Genomic DNA, 16,089 nt, shown 5'->3' with positions numbered 1-16,089 from the left:
TTTAGATTGTTATACATATAGTTATACCCACTCTTTTTTAGATTCTATTCCCATATAGGTCATTACAGAGCACTGAGTAGAGTTCCCTGTGCTATACAGTACACGCTGTTGTTAATTCCATGGATTCTGCTACCATTTACATTGTTTCAGGATCTCTTCTGGTGCAGAGAACAGAGGCATGCTTGGTTATTTCAGATAGCAAAAATTCATTGTAAAGTTACAAGAGAAGGAATGTAAGAGGCGAAAAACATCTTAGCCCTTGGGAGAACTGGAACACCACCCCAGGCAGGACACAGAAGGAACTCATCACTGTGCAAAATTTGAGTCTTTAGTGATGGTGGACGTTTACCAGGCTGTAGACTCAACTTCACCCACTCACTCACTATTTCCGTCTCTCTCTTTCTCTCCCTCCCTTCGTCCCTCCCTCCCTCAATCCCCTCTCTCTTTTTTTTAATCCATTTCTTCTCTCTAGTTTCTAATATCTTGACTCTTCTTCTCTTTCCCTCATGGTTTCTGCTCATTTGGGTCATCTGCTGCCTCCTGCTTTTTGCGCTTTGACTACTCATAGATCCTTGGTATGTACACTTCATTCTATAAATGAAAACATTGCTGTAATTTTTATATTTACCTCCTGGCTGCTCTCAGTGCTTCTGGAACTAGGTGGAATATATATGTATGTACATGTGTATGAGTGAATGAAAGACGGAGGGAAAGAAGGGAGGAATGCAACTTTGAACCAGATCCACTCATTTTATCTTTGTGTCCTCAGTGGCTGCCATGATATATAGTAGTTGCCAGTTATTGAGCACCTCCTGTATATCTGACATTATGTCATTTATGTATGTCTGACCTTCACGTGCTCCTAAAAGAGTTGGTATTTTCTCCTTTATAAAAAACATGTAAGGAAACTGGGACTCTCAGAGACTAAATCACTGGCTCTGGATCACCGTGCCAGGAATGGTGAAGCCAAGATTTCAAAACTGTTATGTTTTTTAGGAAACATACCTGAGTAAATGAATGCAATATGGTTTCCTGCATTCATTTTTAAATAAAACTAGCAGTAACCAAGGTGTATTTTGAAAATGGTGATTGAAACAATCACTGTTACTTTGGCCTTTTATTTTATATTGGTTGGTCTTTTACATGTCTAGAATTTTTAGCTTGTAAAAATATAGACCAAGAGGGAGAAATAACTATCTTCAAATTTAGGAAGCCTATTGGACAGGTTGTATGAATTAGAAGGGATTCAGCTGCAAGTAACAGAATGCTTCCTCTCCAACAGAATGAAACAGCAATGAAATTGCAATCTAACATGATAAGAAATCCAGAGTGGCGTGGGATCCTTGTATAGAGTATTAGAGTGGCAGGTCTTTCTCCCTGCAGGCTCTGTCCTGCTTTGTGTGTTAGCTTTACTCTTAGGCTAGTAGCAAGATTGCTGCATCAGTTCCTAACATCATATCTAGATACAACAGTGACCGCAGGAAGAAGTACAGGCCCCCTCTTCCTTGTCTCCATCTTAGCAGGAGACTTTCCTAGAAGCTTCTGCATATCTCATTGGCTGAAATTGGGTCACAGGCTGTGGCAGTGACTGCCGGTTGCTGCCCTTTCTCTCTGCCCACCTTTCACTGCCTCCCATACAGCTAATTGTGACCATGTGACTAAGTCCCCGCCAATGAGGGCTTCCTGTTGGCTGAAGTACAGATGTCCTGTCCAAAGCCCAAGCAGCCATGTGGGACCTGAGGCAGCACAGCGAAGCGACAGTCAGGTAAGCTCATGGGAGCCTCGGCCCCAGGCTGCCTAACACCTGACTTCTCTTCCCCCAGAGGGAATTATACTTGCATCTTATTTAAAGCCCCTGTTATTTTTATTTCTTGCTCTTTTTCTAATTGTTATGCAATGGAACTTAATCTGATATCCGTTTCCCTTCTTAAAACAGTCCTGGCAAATGGAATAGTATAACCGCAACTGACTAAAAATATATAATGAGGATCTGTCATTGGAACCAGGGATAGGTCATCTACCCTTTGTCAAACGGGGGAGGGTCGGGAGGGTCGCATAGCCAAACAACATCAGGCCTCTGTTAGGAAGCAGGAGGGAGGGGGAAATGACTGTTGGGTCGGCAACTAACAGAGGCTGCTGCTAACCAAGTTAAGTAACTTTCCCAAGGTCATGGCTAGTTATTGGTGGAAGAAAAATTCCAACTCGGGTTGTCTAAAAGCAAGTTCAGTGGACTTATCTTTACCAGCTGAGTTGAGTTCACAATTTGTCACTGATATTATAAAGGAGATTCATACATATCTGGAATTTGTATGTCATTGATATTATAAAGGAAATTCATACAACCTCTATTACTTTATTAATTCCCTCTTACTAAGATACAGATGGTTAACAGTTACCTCTGCATTGGTGAGAATTATATACATGTATGTAAATGTTACATGCACGTGGAAAAATGGCAGGCAGAGCAGACCACCTCAGAGTTCTGTACTTGGCCGAGCAGTAATGTGAGAAAAATTTGCCTTGCTAACGTTGTTTGACTGAGGTAAATATTGAAATAGCACGTATTCCAAGCACGGGAACTGGGCGGAGTGAGGTTCGGGGTGAACTACATCTTTATTGGAGTATAATTGCTTTACAATGGTGTGTTAGTTTCTGCTTTATAACAAAGTGAATCAGTTATACATATGTTCCTATATCTCCTCCCTCTTGCGTCTCCCTCCGTCCCACCCTCCCTATCCCACCCCTCTAGGTGGTCACAAAGCACCGAGCTGATCTCCCTGTGCTGTGCGGCTGCTTCCCACTAGCTATCTACCTTACGTTTGGTAGTGTATATATGTCCATGCCTCTTTATCACTTTGTCACCGTTTACCCATCCCCCTCCCCATAGTCTCAAGTCCATTCTCTAGTAGGTCTGTGTCTTTATTCCCGTCTTACTCCTAGGTTCTTCATGACCGTTTTTTTCCTTAGATTCCATATATATGTGTTCTTCCATATGGTATTTGTTTTTCTCTGACTTACTTCACTCTGTATGACAGACTCTAGGTCCATCCACCTCACTACCAATAACTCAATTTCGTTTCTTTTTATGGCTGAGTAATATACCATTGTATATATGTGCCACATCTTCTTTATCCATTCATCCGATGATGGACACTTAGGTTGCTTCCATCTCCGGGCTATTGTAAATAGAGCTGCAGTGAACATTTTGGTACATGACTCTTTTTGAATTATGGTTTTCTCAGGGTATATGCCCAGTAGTGGGATTGTTTTGAGTGGTGGAAGGAAGGCAACCCTAATGTGTGTTTGTGGGCTTTTTAAAGTTTGGAGCCAGTTTGAAAAATAACCCACATTGCACCATGCATGTGGCTTTCCTTGTCAACACCCTCCTGCTGCTGACCCTAGAAGTTTCACTTCCCTTAACATACTTAACAGCCATGTGGGGATAAGGCGTAGCACTTGGGTTGTAAGGGCGATAGCCTCGTTAGCAATTTGGGGAACTCAGCCGCCATCTCAAAACATCAAAGCCAGGGGGAATGACACTGCTCGAAAATCTTGCACCTCAACTTTATTTTATATGTTTTTTTCCTCTTGCTTTAAGAGGGCCTTTAAAGTGAAGTATCAGAGGCAATGTATTTGTATATTTCTCTTGGTCAACTAAAAAGGTGGAAAAAACATTTTGTGTTTGTGGATGGTATTTGTATAAGATTCAAAGGCAAATTTTATCTGTGTGACTGATTGATAAACTGCTAATGCTCTTCGATCCCATTTTACAAAATGGCTTTTACAAAATGATTTCACTGATGTTGAAGGAGGCAGGAGAAAGAGGGCAAATCTGAAGTCTGTAATATCCTTGGAGAGCATCTTCTTAGAAGACAGGGGAAGGAATATTTTTTTAAAGTGTGAAGCAATACAGTGCACAGTTGCAGTGTTGAATACTGCCTATGCTAAGGTGGGTAGGAATTTTGAATGCACTGAAATATGGTGACAGGAGGTTTGGTACTGATACACATTTTGAACAAGCCTTTTATTAATAAAGGTTAAATGAGATTTGGAGGTTATATTGACAGTACTTATGAGCAAGACCGTTTGGTTACCTTTAACCTTCCTTTAAGAGACATTTACAGAATTAATTTGTTAATTATAAAAAGTCCCTCTTACTTTCCAATTGTTTCTTCTTCTTTTATTCTGAGTGATTATGTGTTCCTGAATATTTTAAAGCAAGGTTGCATATAAAAAGTTTTTTCTCACGTCACTAATTCAGATTGGTCCATTTGTATTATTAATCAATGGAGAATTTACCCATTCTGTTATATACAGAATTTTTCTAAATTAAGATGAATTTATTTTTAGGAAGATAAATACCTAGGATTTAATTTTGACTTTCTGCAGGACTTTGCATTAAACTGTTGCTAGACATGAATGAGTGACCTTTATGATGATAAAATAGAATGAAATATCCAAAACTGATTTTTCTCTTATAAAAAGGCAATAGGGTTGCTAAATTGTAGGAGAATTTACAGAAGAATTGACATCATTCATGGCTATCTGAGGAAAACAATTAAGATATAGTTAAGAAGAGAGTTATCATATGACCTAGGAATTCCACTCCTGGATGTCTTCCTAAGAGAAATAAAAACCTGTGTCCGTACAGAAACACGTATATGAATGTTCATAGCAGCATTATTTATAATAGCCAAAAAGAGAAAAGGATCCAAATGTCCATCAACTGATGAACAGATAAGCGAATGTGATATATGCATATAATAGAATATTATTCAGCCACAAAAAGGAATGATAAATGCTACAACATGGATGAAACTTGAAAACATTATGCTAAGCATAGAATGCAGACACAAAAGCCCCGCACTGTATGATTGCATTTATATGAAATACCTAGAATAGGCAAGTCCATGGAGAAAGCAAGCAAATCCGTGGTTGCCAGGGGCTGGGGGAGATCAGAATGGGGAGTAAGTGTTATTGGGTGTGGGTTTCTTTTCGGGGTGATGAAAATATTCTAAAATTGATTGTGGTGATGGTTGCACAAGTCTACAAATATACTAAAACCCATTAGATTGCACACTTTGGTGAATTTTATGGTATGTGAATTATCTCACTTTTTTATTATTATTTATTTATTTATTTTTGCGGTACGCGGGCCTCTCACTGTTGTGGCCTCTCCCGTTGCGGAGCACAGGCTCCGGACGCGCAGGCTCAGCGGCCATGGCTCACGGGCCCAGCCGCTCCGCGGCATGTGGGATCTTCCCGGACCGGGGCACGAACCCGCGTTCCCTGCATCAGCAGGCGGACTCCCAACCACTGCGCCACCAGGGAAGCCCTATCTCAGTTTTTTAAAAAGTCATAGTAAAGACGCAGGTTTGAGAAAAAGCAGACCTGGTTGGCATTTCTAGCTCCTCTGTCCACATAGCAGATATTTATTAAGAAAATCACTGTGTCCCTAGGTCACTGCTGGTCATGACTTGTAGGATGCCCAGTGTAATCCCTGGGCTTTAAGTGACTTCTTAGCACAGTGGAGAGATGCTGTGTGTCATTCAGGCAGTCCTGTGCAGCTAGCCAGAGAGACCCCATATCTGAAAATGCTACAACTTTGGGAGAAGAAAGGAGAAAAAATACTACAGCCATTTGAATGCAATGGATAGAATTAGAAGTCTGATAAACTAACCAAAAGACACATCAGATTTGGAAACCATAAAGACATGAGCCAAATCGTGAGAGTGTAGGGTGCAGATTTCTTTAACTCTATCCCTCATCTAACTTGAAAAGAGAATTTCCCACCGACTGAATGGGAGAAAAGCCAGGAATCCTGTGAATCAGAGCCCCTTGGATTTCATCCATCCCCAGTGCTCTGGGAGTGATTACGTCCAATGATGAACTAATGTCTGTAAAGAATGATGCATTGTGGATGTATCTGTCATTTTGATTTTAATTATAAAAGGTTACTAAAAGAAAATGACTTCCCAATTCAGTGCAGTTTGGGGGTGGGTCATAAGCACACCACCATTGCAGTTAAAATCCACAGTGAAATACTCAGACGGCAGGAGGGAAAGTGGTGGCATTCTCAGTTGAACTATCATCTACTGGCAGGTAATATAGCTGTGATGAAATTCCCCAGCAAAAAAAGGTGAAAACAAGTTCATTAGAGGCACAGTCTCAGTACTAAGGGCATTACCAACATAGCAACGAAGATGCACTGCGGAGAGTTGAAGATATACTCCCTCTAGCAAATATGCCCTGCAATAATGTTTTAAACTTGCAACACTGTAGCATCATTTTCCTCATTTCTGGGTCAAGGCAACGTGAATATTTTATGTTATTTAATTATGTGATAAATTCTCAATTTGTTTTGGTATAATTTAACTATCTAGTGATTAGATGGATGTAAATCTTCTAGAAAGTTTTATTAGGTATCAAACTGTGCACATATTAAAATATATATGCTATATATCTTAGAATATTATATCAAATAATTATATTAAATCATTGCAGTATTGAAGCACAGTCTAACAAAATTCATTAATGTCCCACCAGACATAGAAAAGTATAACAGTGTTTTTCAAAAGACAAAAAAAATCAGCAGTGATGAAAGTATTTAAGAAAAAAACCCCATATTGACACTATGTTATTTTGCCACAAAACAGCCAAAACCATTTTTATCATTCTGACGTCAAAATACTTCCAATCAGGTTAGAGTCATGTACCCTAGTGAGAGCAGTCAAGCAAACAGCTGCTTTGCCAAACTAGAGTTTCCACTGTTAGCTAATTATTCCTCGTTCTTTAACCTGAATCCCTTGGAGAAAAAGTGGAAAGTTAACCGAGTAGCAAGTGGTTGGTGAGCACCTGCCATGTACCTAGTACCTAAAGTGTTGTGGGGAACGTGGAAAAACATAAGGGGTCATTCCATTCTTCAGAGGGCATGGATTAGCCCCTAGGGTGCTGGCAGAACTGCCTTCCACTCAGCTGTCTCCAGCAAAGGACCAGCCTTAAACAAAATTCTGAAGTTTACTCAGGCCCTTATTAATTACCATGAATCATTTATCATGGAGACTACACCACCCTGCTACACACCTCAGCCACGCAAAGCCATCAATAAACGTCTCTCTCATTTCTAAGCCTCCCCTTATCCCTTAATGAACCCCTGCTTCTTCTTCATCTATTTCACTGAAACGATGTAGGAGAATTGAATCACAGCGGTGGGACCTCAGAGGTCCTGTATTTGGCCTCTCACCCAAAGCAGGAGTCCTTTTTCTCCATGTTGGGAATGGATGACCAAATGGTTATCTGCATGAACCTCTGAGTGTGACTGAGTCCTCTTCCCCCTAAGTCACTTATCCTTGGGTAAATGTTTTCTTTAGAAAGAGTCTCCTTGGGAGAGGCCCAGGCCTACTCCCTGGAATTCCCATTCAGTCATTTCAAATCTGCTCTGTTGAAAGATAGGCCAGATCTACTACCGAATCCACCTGGTGGCCGCTCACATATTTTATGTCAGCATTTCTCATACCCCACAGTCTCTGCCGCTCCAGACTAAACAGCCTCGATTCCTCTTGTGGACTTCAAAGGTTTATTAAATGATGATATATCCAGCACCTTCCCTTCCCCATCCACACTGCCCCCTTCAGGGCTTGCTGGATGGGTCAATATCTTTCAAAGGTGTGGCCTCCAGAACAGAGTCTGATACTCCAGGGGTGCTTTGACCTGGGTGGAGTCCCCTGCATTATCATGTTTATCAAGCTGGATTCAAAAGTTCTCTTCATGCTGCCCAAGTTTCCATTACCTCGTTTAGCACTTTTGTCAGACTTCATTTGAGCTTAGTGGACTGTCTCAGAGCTCTACCTCTTCCTCAAATTGCTTCTCTATCTCACATTCATTTTGTTACAATTTAAAAGCAAACCTCTCTAATTTTTTGAATCTTTTGATTTTAGTCTCATTCTAAACTTTTGATCTAATTAAATTATTATATGTAAGTTTAAACTATATTTTAAAACTCTAATTCTCTCTCCTATTGTCTGCTCTTCCTAGCTTAGTGTCACCTACAAATTTGATAAGCATGACTTATACCTTTATGTAAGTTTATGATGAAGATGTTGAGACAGGTGGGACCAAGTGCCTGCCATTGTAGCTTTGCCCTCTTTCTTAATTAGTACCTGATACTCATAGTTCTTAAGTCTATGTGAATGTATAACCATTTCTGCTACATTTTATATCTGGTAAGTTTCCAGAAAAATTTGTCCATTACTTCACTGAAATTGGTCGTTTACCTAAACCTTTTGGGGTCAGGCTCCATGGTAATGGGAGAAAAGTGTGTTGATGGTCTGTGGGGCAAACATATTGAGGCTGATACACTATTGGGGCCTCCCTCTATATAAAAGGACTATATATTACTGTGTTTACCTTTGCGTTCACTGTACCATAGAGCACATTCCTTTCTTAACTAAAATTCTGTAATTAATAGTCATCATTTCACAAGAAACGATGATGATGGTGGTGGTGGTGGAGGTCCTGATGATAGTGATGGTGGTGGTGGTGGAGGTCCTGATGATAGTGATGGTGGTGGTGGTGGAGGTCCTGATGATAGTGATGGTGGTGGTGGTGGTGATAATGATGGTGATGATGGTTATAATGATAGTGATGATGATGATGATGATGGTGGTGGAGGTAGTGGTGGCTCTTTCTAGATGCCAGGCTCTATCTTAAACACTTTACAGTTATTATCTTATTTAATCATCACAACAATCTTGTGGGCTAGGTGTTGTAAACTGACCCTAACCAGTATGGACATTCACCACTATTAGATTCTCTTTGGTAGATAACGGAAGCCACTAAAGAAGTGTGAGATGGTAAAGGTTACCTACCGCTCCAGCATTATCACTATCAGCTTTTATGAAAGACCAAATTCTCCCATATATATAGCCATGTATTAGCCAGTCGGCACCACAGATACAACCTGTTTTGTTACCTTGACAACAATAATAAAATGGTAGGTGCTCTGTCCTTTCAGGTATTCTGAGCATCTCTTTGCATGAGAAGTTTACCTGATGCAGCCACAAAAGACGATTGTCTCGTTAGAAATCCTAGGCCCTTCATTGGAGAGGGTGCGCCACTTTATTGGGCACACCCTCCTCGATGATGAGGTCAAGGAGGGTGACCAGAAAGTGCTGAAAGGAAGTGGAACAATTGGGGAAGAGGGGCTGGAAATGTGGGGTGAGGGGGCCACTTGCCACATATTCAAACTCATCCTACACTGGGTATGATCAACTATCAAGAAATAGGTGTGGCCCTTGGGACAGCTTAGCCCAGGTTGACACATCTGCCATCCTTTTTTTTTTTTTTTTTTTTTTTTTTTTTAGTATAGTGTAAGCATTACTGTTGCGTGAGACAGATTGCTTCTGGTCAAACGAGGACACCCCAGCAAATACATCAACACTAAAGACTTCTAAGCACTGGTCAAGATGGGTAAATTCCCTGAAAAGAAGGAGTTTAGTTCTCAGAGTGACTTGAAATTAGAACCTTTTTCCCCATTGTTTTTACTTTAAAATACTTTTGCCTGGGAGAAAGCACTGTGTGGAATTAATACCTTCTTCTGTCTCCACTGCACCGTGCAGGTTAACCTAACTTGGATGGGGAAATTCTTTCTTGACGTCTTTCCAAGTGCCTTAAGAGAACGCTTTTTTTGGGGGGGCTTACCTCTGTGTATTGATCAGACTGAATAGCCCAAGGAGCTGTGGCTACCCTGGAGGGCATATTTTTGTTGAAATCTGTGCAGTGGTGCAAAGGATCGTGCTTTTCACAACCGAAGCAGATGTGCATACTTGTAACTTACCTTCAGTTTGGAAACATGTTAGTTAGTGAGGCAGTAATTTCTATCAATAATTAGCTACCCACAGGTGGATGTGGAACTGAGTATGCTTGAACTCGTTAATGCACTTTGAAGGCATTTTTCAAGTGGGTTAAGATCCACACTATATGAAAAAAAATAGTCTGTATACATACACACAGTATATATACATCAATCTGGGTAAACGGAGTATGTATACGTAGTATAAAGTATACATGTGTATTTTTTGAATGAACTTATTTATTTATTTATTTTTGGCTGCGTTAGGTCTTTGTTGCTGTGCACGGGCTTTCTCTAGTTGTGGCGCACGGGCTTAGTCGCTCCACGGCATGTGGGATCTTCCCGGACCAGGGATCGAACCTGTGTCCCCTGCATTGGCAGGCGGATTCTTAACCACTGCACCACCAGGGAAGTCCCTACATATGGATTGATATATTGATATTTTATATGCCAACTTGAAATTTTATATGCCAATTCTCAGGCATTTCTTTTAAGAAATAAACCTAAATCTGCTCTTACTTCGTTTCAGATTCTCCATGGGTGCTAGAATGTTTTATCCTTTGGATGGTTAAGTAAGAAAGCTCTAACACCAAAGCTGAAGTGTCGTTTATGGCTCTCCACTGGAGAATTAAGGGAGCTTATTCAGGTGTGCTGAAATCTCTCTTCTGGTCACCTCCCTGGAAGACAAGTCGCTATAGTGAGCTTGGTCCTTGTCTGCCCTTGCCCTTTAATTAACGACCCTGATCAAGTGACTTAAGAAGATACCAGATTTGGAAGACCCTCTGCTCTTTCATATACTACTCTGGTCTCCAGTGGTTCCTGTGCTGTCTTTATGTAAATAATAGAGGCCTTGGCTTCCTTTGCTCCCTAAACTGAGGGTATACAGGATGTACCTGCTTCAGCATAACCATTGCTTCATTTGGACTGGTTAACCGTGTGTGTTTTTAAGGCACGTAGGCTGTGAATATCCTTCGTTTCCTAGCAGATTACAATCAGCTAGTGTAATCATCCAACGTCTCATCTGTTGTCCTGTTAGCTCTGTGTGTGAGGGGGAACTCTTTGAAATTGTAATTCATCAACTTGTACCAAATTCTCTTTGCCATTGGTGAGAGCAGTATCCTTTGCACGAGTAAGTTTCACTCATTTAAGAGGACTACTGTGCAATAGTGAGTTTCTCAGTTGATTTGAGCGTGATGTTACTTAGGTCCCAGGTCTAATCTTGATTACGATTCTTTCACTTTCTGTCCCATGGCTGAGCATCTCCATATGTTGACTGTTTGTCCCCCAGTTATCTTTTGGGCTTGGGAGAGCCAGTTGAGAATGTGGATGACCAAGTACAAATCAATCCCCAGAGCAAAAGAACAACATTTAGAGTACAGAGCTCAAGCCTTGATTATGGTTCATCTTTTCCCCAAGAAAAGACAAAGACATTTCTGTATAGATGAAAACATATTTGTATGGTGGAGTGTGTGTACGTGTGCATGTATGTAATGTGTCTGTATGGACGTATATGTGTGTGTGTGTGTGTGTGTGTCAGGGAAGGGGTAGATCTGTTGTCATATGAATGATGACAGCAAAAATACCCATTCGTTACTGTGGAGCAGGTCATGTGCTGAGTGTTTGACCTGCCGCATGTTTATTTGTGCAAGGGTTTACTATAATGATCACCCAGGCATTTCCAGGAGAAGATGAGGAGTGATTTGTCAATGCCTAAGGGTCTCCCAACGTGTGGTCTACAACTGTGTTTGTCAGTGAGTTGTTTGGGCCTCGGCAGGAATTTTCCCACAGAAAGGATGTTCTAACTGGCAGGCTCCCAGGACCGCCTACAAATCCATTTAACCATAACGGAGCTGACGAGCACTGTCAGGGCTGGAGTTGGTTTCCAAATGGGAAGTCAGCCTAGTATTAATAGCACAGTTCCAGCTGCACTTTGGGTCCAGCGGACTTCTGATGGACCGGCCTGGGAACCGAGGCACTCTCTGTAACATTTATAGGAAATGGATTCCTTGGTGAGCATGGTGGGAAGGGAGTACTGTGGTGGCATGAGAATCACGGCTACCCATTTCCCCCTTCTTTGATCACCACCACCGTCCGTGTCCAGCAGGAAGAGACTAAGGTGAACCCTAAGGGAATTCTTCTCCCACCTTCAAGCTGGGGAGAGCCTGCCCTGGTCCTCGTCGGCTCGCTCGGCTTGGCTGTTCCCATGTACAGGATATTTGTAAGTTGGGCGTTTCTCGGTCACCTGTATTTGCTTGTGTGATACAGATGTTTATTTTAACATAGTAGCTGTTTATCCAGGTAAAATTACATTAGAATTGAAGGTTTATTTTTGCTTTAAAAACTTTTTCTTCATTTTGACTAATTTCAGCCCTGATTATGTTCTCGTGCTTCTTTAATGGGTTAAAGGCATTATTTTTATGCAAATGGAAAGGGTGTGTATGGTTGCAGTAAAACATTCCGTTTTCTGGTTGTTATTAGGAGGAAATGAGAGAAGTGGGTGGGGCAGTGTGGCGCGCGCGCACGCGTGCGTGTGTGTGTGTGTGTGTGTGTGTGTGTGTGTGATTTGAATTTGACCAAAGTTATGTAATTTGAAAATGACCCAGAGGTGTGTTGTTCAAACCAATATATGCTTTAAGATATCAAAAATTGTGTTTGTACTCAAGAGAGTTCTTTTTCACTAGTGTATTTGGAACTATTTCAGGCCATTTTTTAAAGCAGAAGTTATAGACCTAAATCTTTTAAGGTTTTTCTCCCCTGGGAGCTCTTTGAATATATAAAAAGTTTTTAAGGATTTTTAAAGGCTAGATGGCAGCAAGTGAATTCTTTCCTGCTCATCCTGAGTAAATATCTCTGTGATGTAGGTACGTCATCAAAGTTATCTTATGAGGTGCCTGTGACCCAAAGGGAAAATAATTTGTTTAGTAACTTGATTTTCTTCCTTTTTTATGATTCACACGTTGTCAAATTCATCCTGTTTGGGGCATTGTAAATGTGGGAACTTGCAAATGAGTAACAAATTGACGGTGTAAATCAACTGAAACGTATATGAAACCCTGCCGGATTCTTCGGAGGTCTCTTGGTGTTTCTGAACCACGCTTCTCTTTTCTAGGATTCTGTTTCAAGACACAGTCCTAAATGCAAAAGGAAGATTTCAGCACCCAATTACATTCATCTTTATAATTTTGGGCCCCTTCAGCCCCTCCCAAACATTGGAAAGCTATCTGGAGTTGGAATTGCTGAGACAAGGAAAACTTTTCTTCCAGAGGGTTTTTTAAGGAAAAATTATACTTTAAGGTTATGAGTATAGAATTACAACACAGACAATTCATAATACTTAATAAGCCTCTCTAGATCAATCTAGATTATCTCTAAAATGTCTGTTTCACCCAGCCCCATAATTACATACTTGGGGAAGTAAAATTGAGTGCACAGAGTTTTCAGAGTGGCAGGTCTATTTGGAATCATTCTAACCCAATTGTTCATTTTGTAGGAAAGGGAACTGGAGACCAGAGGGATTTGGGGACTTGAATAAGGCTGCTGCTAGTGAGGGCAGAGCTGGGAGTGTGATGGCAAGCAACAGTGAGAGTGTGTCACCTGTTAAAGGCCCTCTATTTCCTGGGTTTACTTACATCTTTTCATTTCACCCTCACAACAGTTTTGCAAGGCATGGATCATATTCCAGTTTTTAAAATGACAAAACTGAAACGTGGGAGGTTCTCTAACTGCGCAAAGTCAATAGGCATTAGGAGGCAGAGCACGAATTCAAATGCACACCCCCTGATTCTGAAGGTCTGGCGTCTCCTGGCTTGAGCTGTCTTCCACTGTACCAGGTTGGCTCCCAGGCCTCAGTATAGCCTAAAATCCAAGCAGCATTCCTTTGTTATACATGTTTACAGGCATAACTCATCTTATTGTGCCTCATTCTAGCACACTTCACAGATAATGCATTTTTTACAAACTGAAGTTCTGGCAACCCTGCGTCGAGCAAGTCTATCTGCACCATTTTTCCAAAACCATTTGCTCACTTTGTGTCTCTGTGTCGCATTTCGGTAATTCTCACAATATTTCAAACGTTTTCATTATTATTATATTTGTGATGGTGGTCTGTGATCGGTGAGCTTTGATGTTACTACTATGACCTGCTGAAGGCTCAAGTGATGGTTAGCACTTTTTAGCAATATTTTAATAAAGATAGGTACATTTTTAGACATAATGCTATTGCTCACTTAATAGACTGCATTATATAGTGTCAACATAACATTTATATGTCCTGGGAAACCAAAAACTTCGTGTGACTCACTTTATTGCAATATTTGTTTCATTGCGGTGGTCCGGAACCACATCCACAATGTGTCTGAGGTATCCCTGTATAGGGGTTATGTCAAGAGCATCTTTAAGCAACCACTGGGTTACTGAATTCAATGGGTAGTAGTCTGGGGTATTGGGTCTCCTTACCTTAGTTTTTCTGACAAAAATGATTATTCCTCTCCTACTAGATTCAATAATATTCCAAAATTTGTCTTCAATTAATACCTCCTTTTCTTCTTTGGAAAATACAAACTTTGAAATGTCTAAGTCCTTTATTTAGATTTAAAGAAGAGGACAGTCCTTTCTCTCATTCAGTGATTCATCTGTTTATTCATTTATTCATTCAATAACTATTTATCGAATGTCTACTATGAGCAGACACTATTCTAGGTTTTGGAGACACTGCTCTGAGCAAAGCAGATGCAGCCCTGCCCTGCTGTTACTTTATCCTACTGTGTCAGGAGATAGCCAGTAAATAGCAGAAGATAAAGTAAGTGAGATGGTGATAAATGTCCTAGAAACAAAAAATAAAGAAATAAAGAAAAAGATCAAGGAAAGGAGACACCCAAAAGATGGGTGGGAGTTATTCAAAAAGGACTTTGCCGCGAGGGTGTATTTGGGGAGTGTTTGTTATTGCATTATTGGTTCAGTAAAAAATGCTGGTAGGTGTCTATTTCTTCAGCAGTTTCCTTTCTAAAACCATGATACTCTAAGCTCCACCTGTGGTGAAATGCTTATCCTAACTCTGTCTCCATCCTTGTGATACATCTTCCCATCTGCCTCTTGTGGAAACTATTGTTATCCCTGTAGTATCCACCCACACACACAAAAAACAGGGTTAAAATGAGTTGCCCATGAATCTTAGGGGGATATGAATAGAGAACAAGACAAGCATAGTCCCTGGGCTACTCTTCCCAAACATCTAATTTATAGGGAAGGAAACCAAATCTCAAAATGCTGAAACGACTAGCCCAGAATCACACGGCGAGGTGCTCATTATTTCATTTATCCAACAAGTTGTGGATGGAGTTTTTCTGGTGGGTCAGGCTGCTGAGATGGATCCAGGAGAATCAGCAGTACTCACGGGACACGGTCTCTGACCTAGAGGCACATACCGGGACCTCTGTCCCCAACCCAGTGTTCATTCCTGTATACCATGATGGACAATCTTCTCTCTTTTCCAGGGTCTGAGAAGAATGGTGTTCCCATTTATATTAATATTTCCCACTCTGCATTTCTAGTGTGTTATGGGTTAAATGAGACCATATCAGCTGGCCTGGGAACCACAACGACTATGTATGTCGTTTCCATGGGAAAATGCATTTAGACCTTAAACATCCAGCCATCTTTACAAACTTTCAGACTGGGGAGTGTCTGAGTTGGAAAATATGAGCAGAGGTTGTTTAGGGTCCATCGAGGCCACCTCTGGCTGCCCAGCCTCTCAGATATTGACCATCTCCTGGGATAAACAACATCCTCTTCCGTCCTAAAGACAGCATCAAATGAGATACAATGAGTAGTAATAGCTTCCTCAAAATTGTATGGAAAAGACTTTCTTCTCTTCACTATGAAGGCAAACTGATGGTCGTAAATACTCACCTTTAGGGAAAAGCTCTTCAAATGGGAATCTGTGGTTGTGCATACCAGCCATTCTGTAGTTTGTCATGGCTCTCTAAGGCTATGGGGATCTACAAGGGGATTGTAGCTCATTTGATCTGTGTTTATTCCATCATCTACGTATGGGACTCACATTTCCATACATGGCAGTAGCTAGCATAGTACCACAAATGTGTGTTGAATGGAAAGAAATGTTCTCTTGGCCATTGCCTAGGCTAGCAAGTGCAGTTTTCCCATCTTTCTTCCATAACGCGAATGCCATGGGTGTTTCAGTTCCTGTTTTACATCCCTGTCATCACCTGCTTGATTAGAAT

The 16,089-nt window shown here is 41.0% G+C and overlaps 1 protein-coding gene across 3 annotated transcripts in view; it reads left to right on the top strand.

The window, feature by feature from the left end:
- Positions 1-16,089, top strand: part of ARHGAP6 (Rho GTPase activating protein 6) — a gene marked incomplete at its 5' end in the record, with an annotated part of 486,010 nt that overhangs the window by 275,867 nt on the left and 194,054 nt on the right. The window contains one exon of one of the 3 annotated variants that reach the window (XM_082681873.1): positions 11,966-12,068. The exons of the other annotated variants lie outside the window; for them this stretch is intronic. Coding sequence (XP_082537999.1) covers positions 12,054-12,068 — 15 coding nt within the window. Of the gene's footprint in view, positions 1-11,965; positions 12,069-16,089 lie in introns of those variants that run through there. 3 annotated transcript variants of the gene reach the window in all.

This window comes from Grampus griseus (assembly GCF_964374135.1).
Source record: "Grampus griseus genome assembly, chromosome: X".
Classification (NCBI taxonomy): domain Eukaryota; kingdom Metazoa; phylum Chordata; class Mammalia; order Artiodactyla; family Delphinidae; genus Grampus; species Grampus griseus.
The sequence above is the reverse complement of the archived record's forward strand: the minus strand, read 5'-3'. Positions and strand labels throughout refer to the sequence as shown.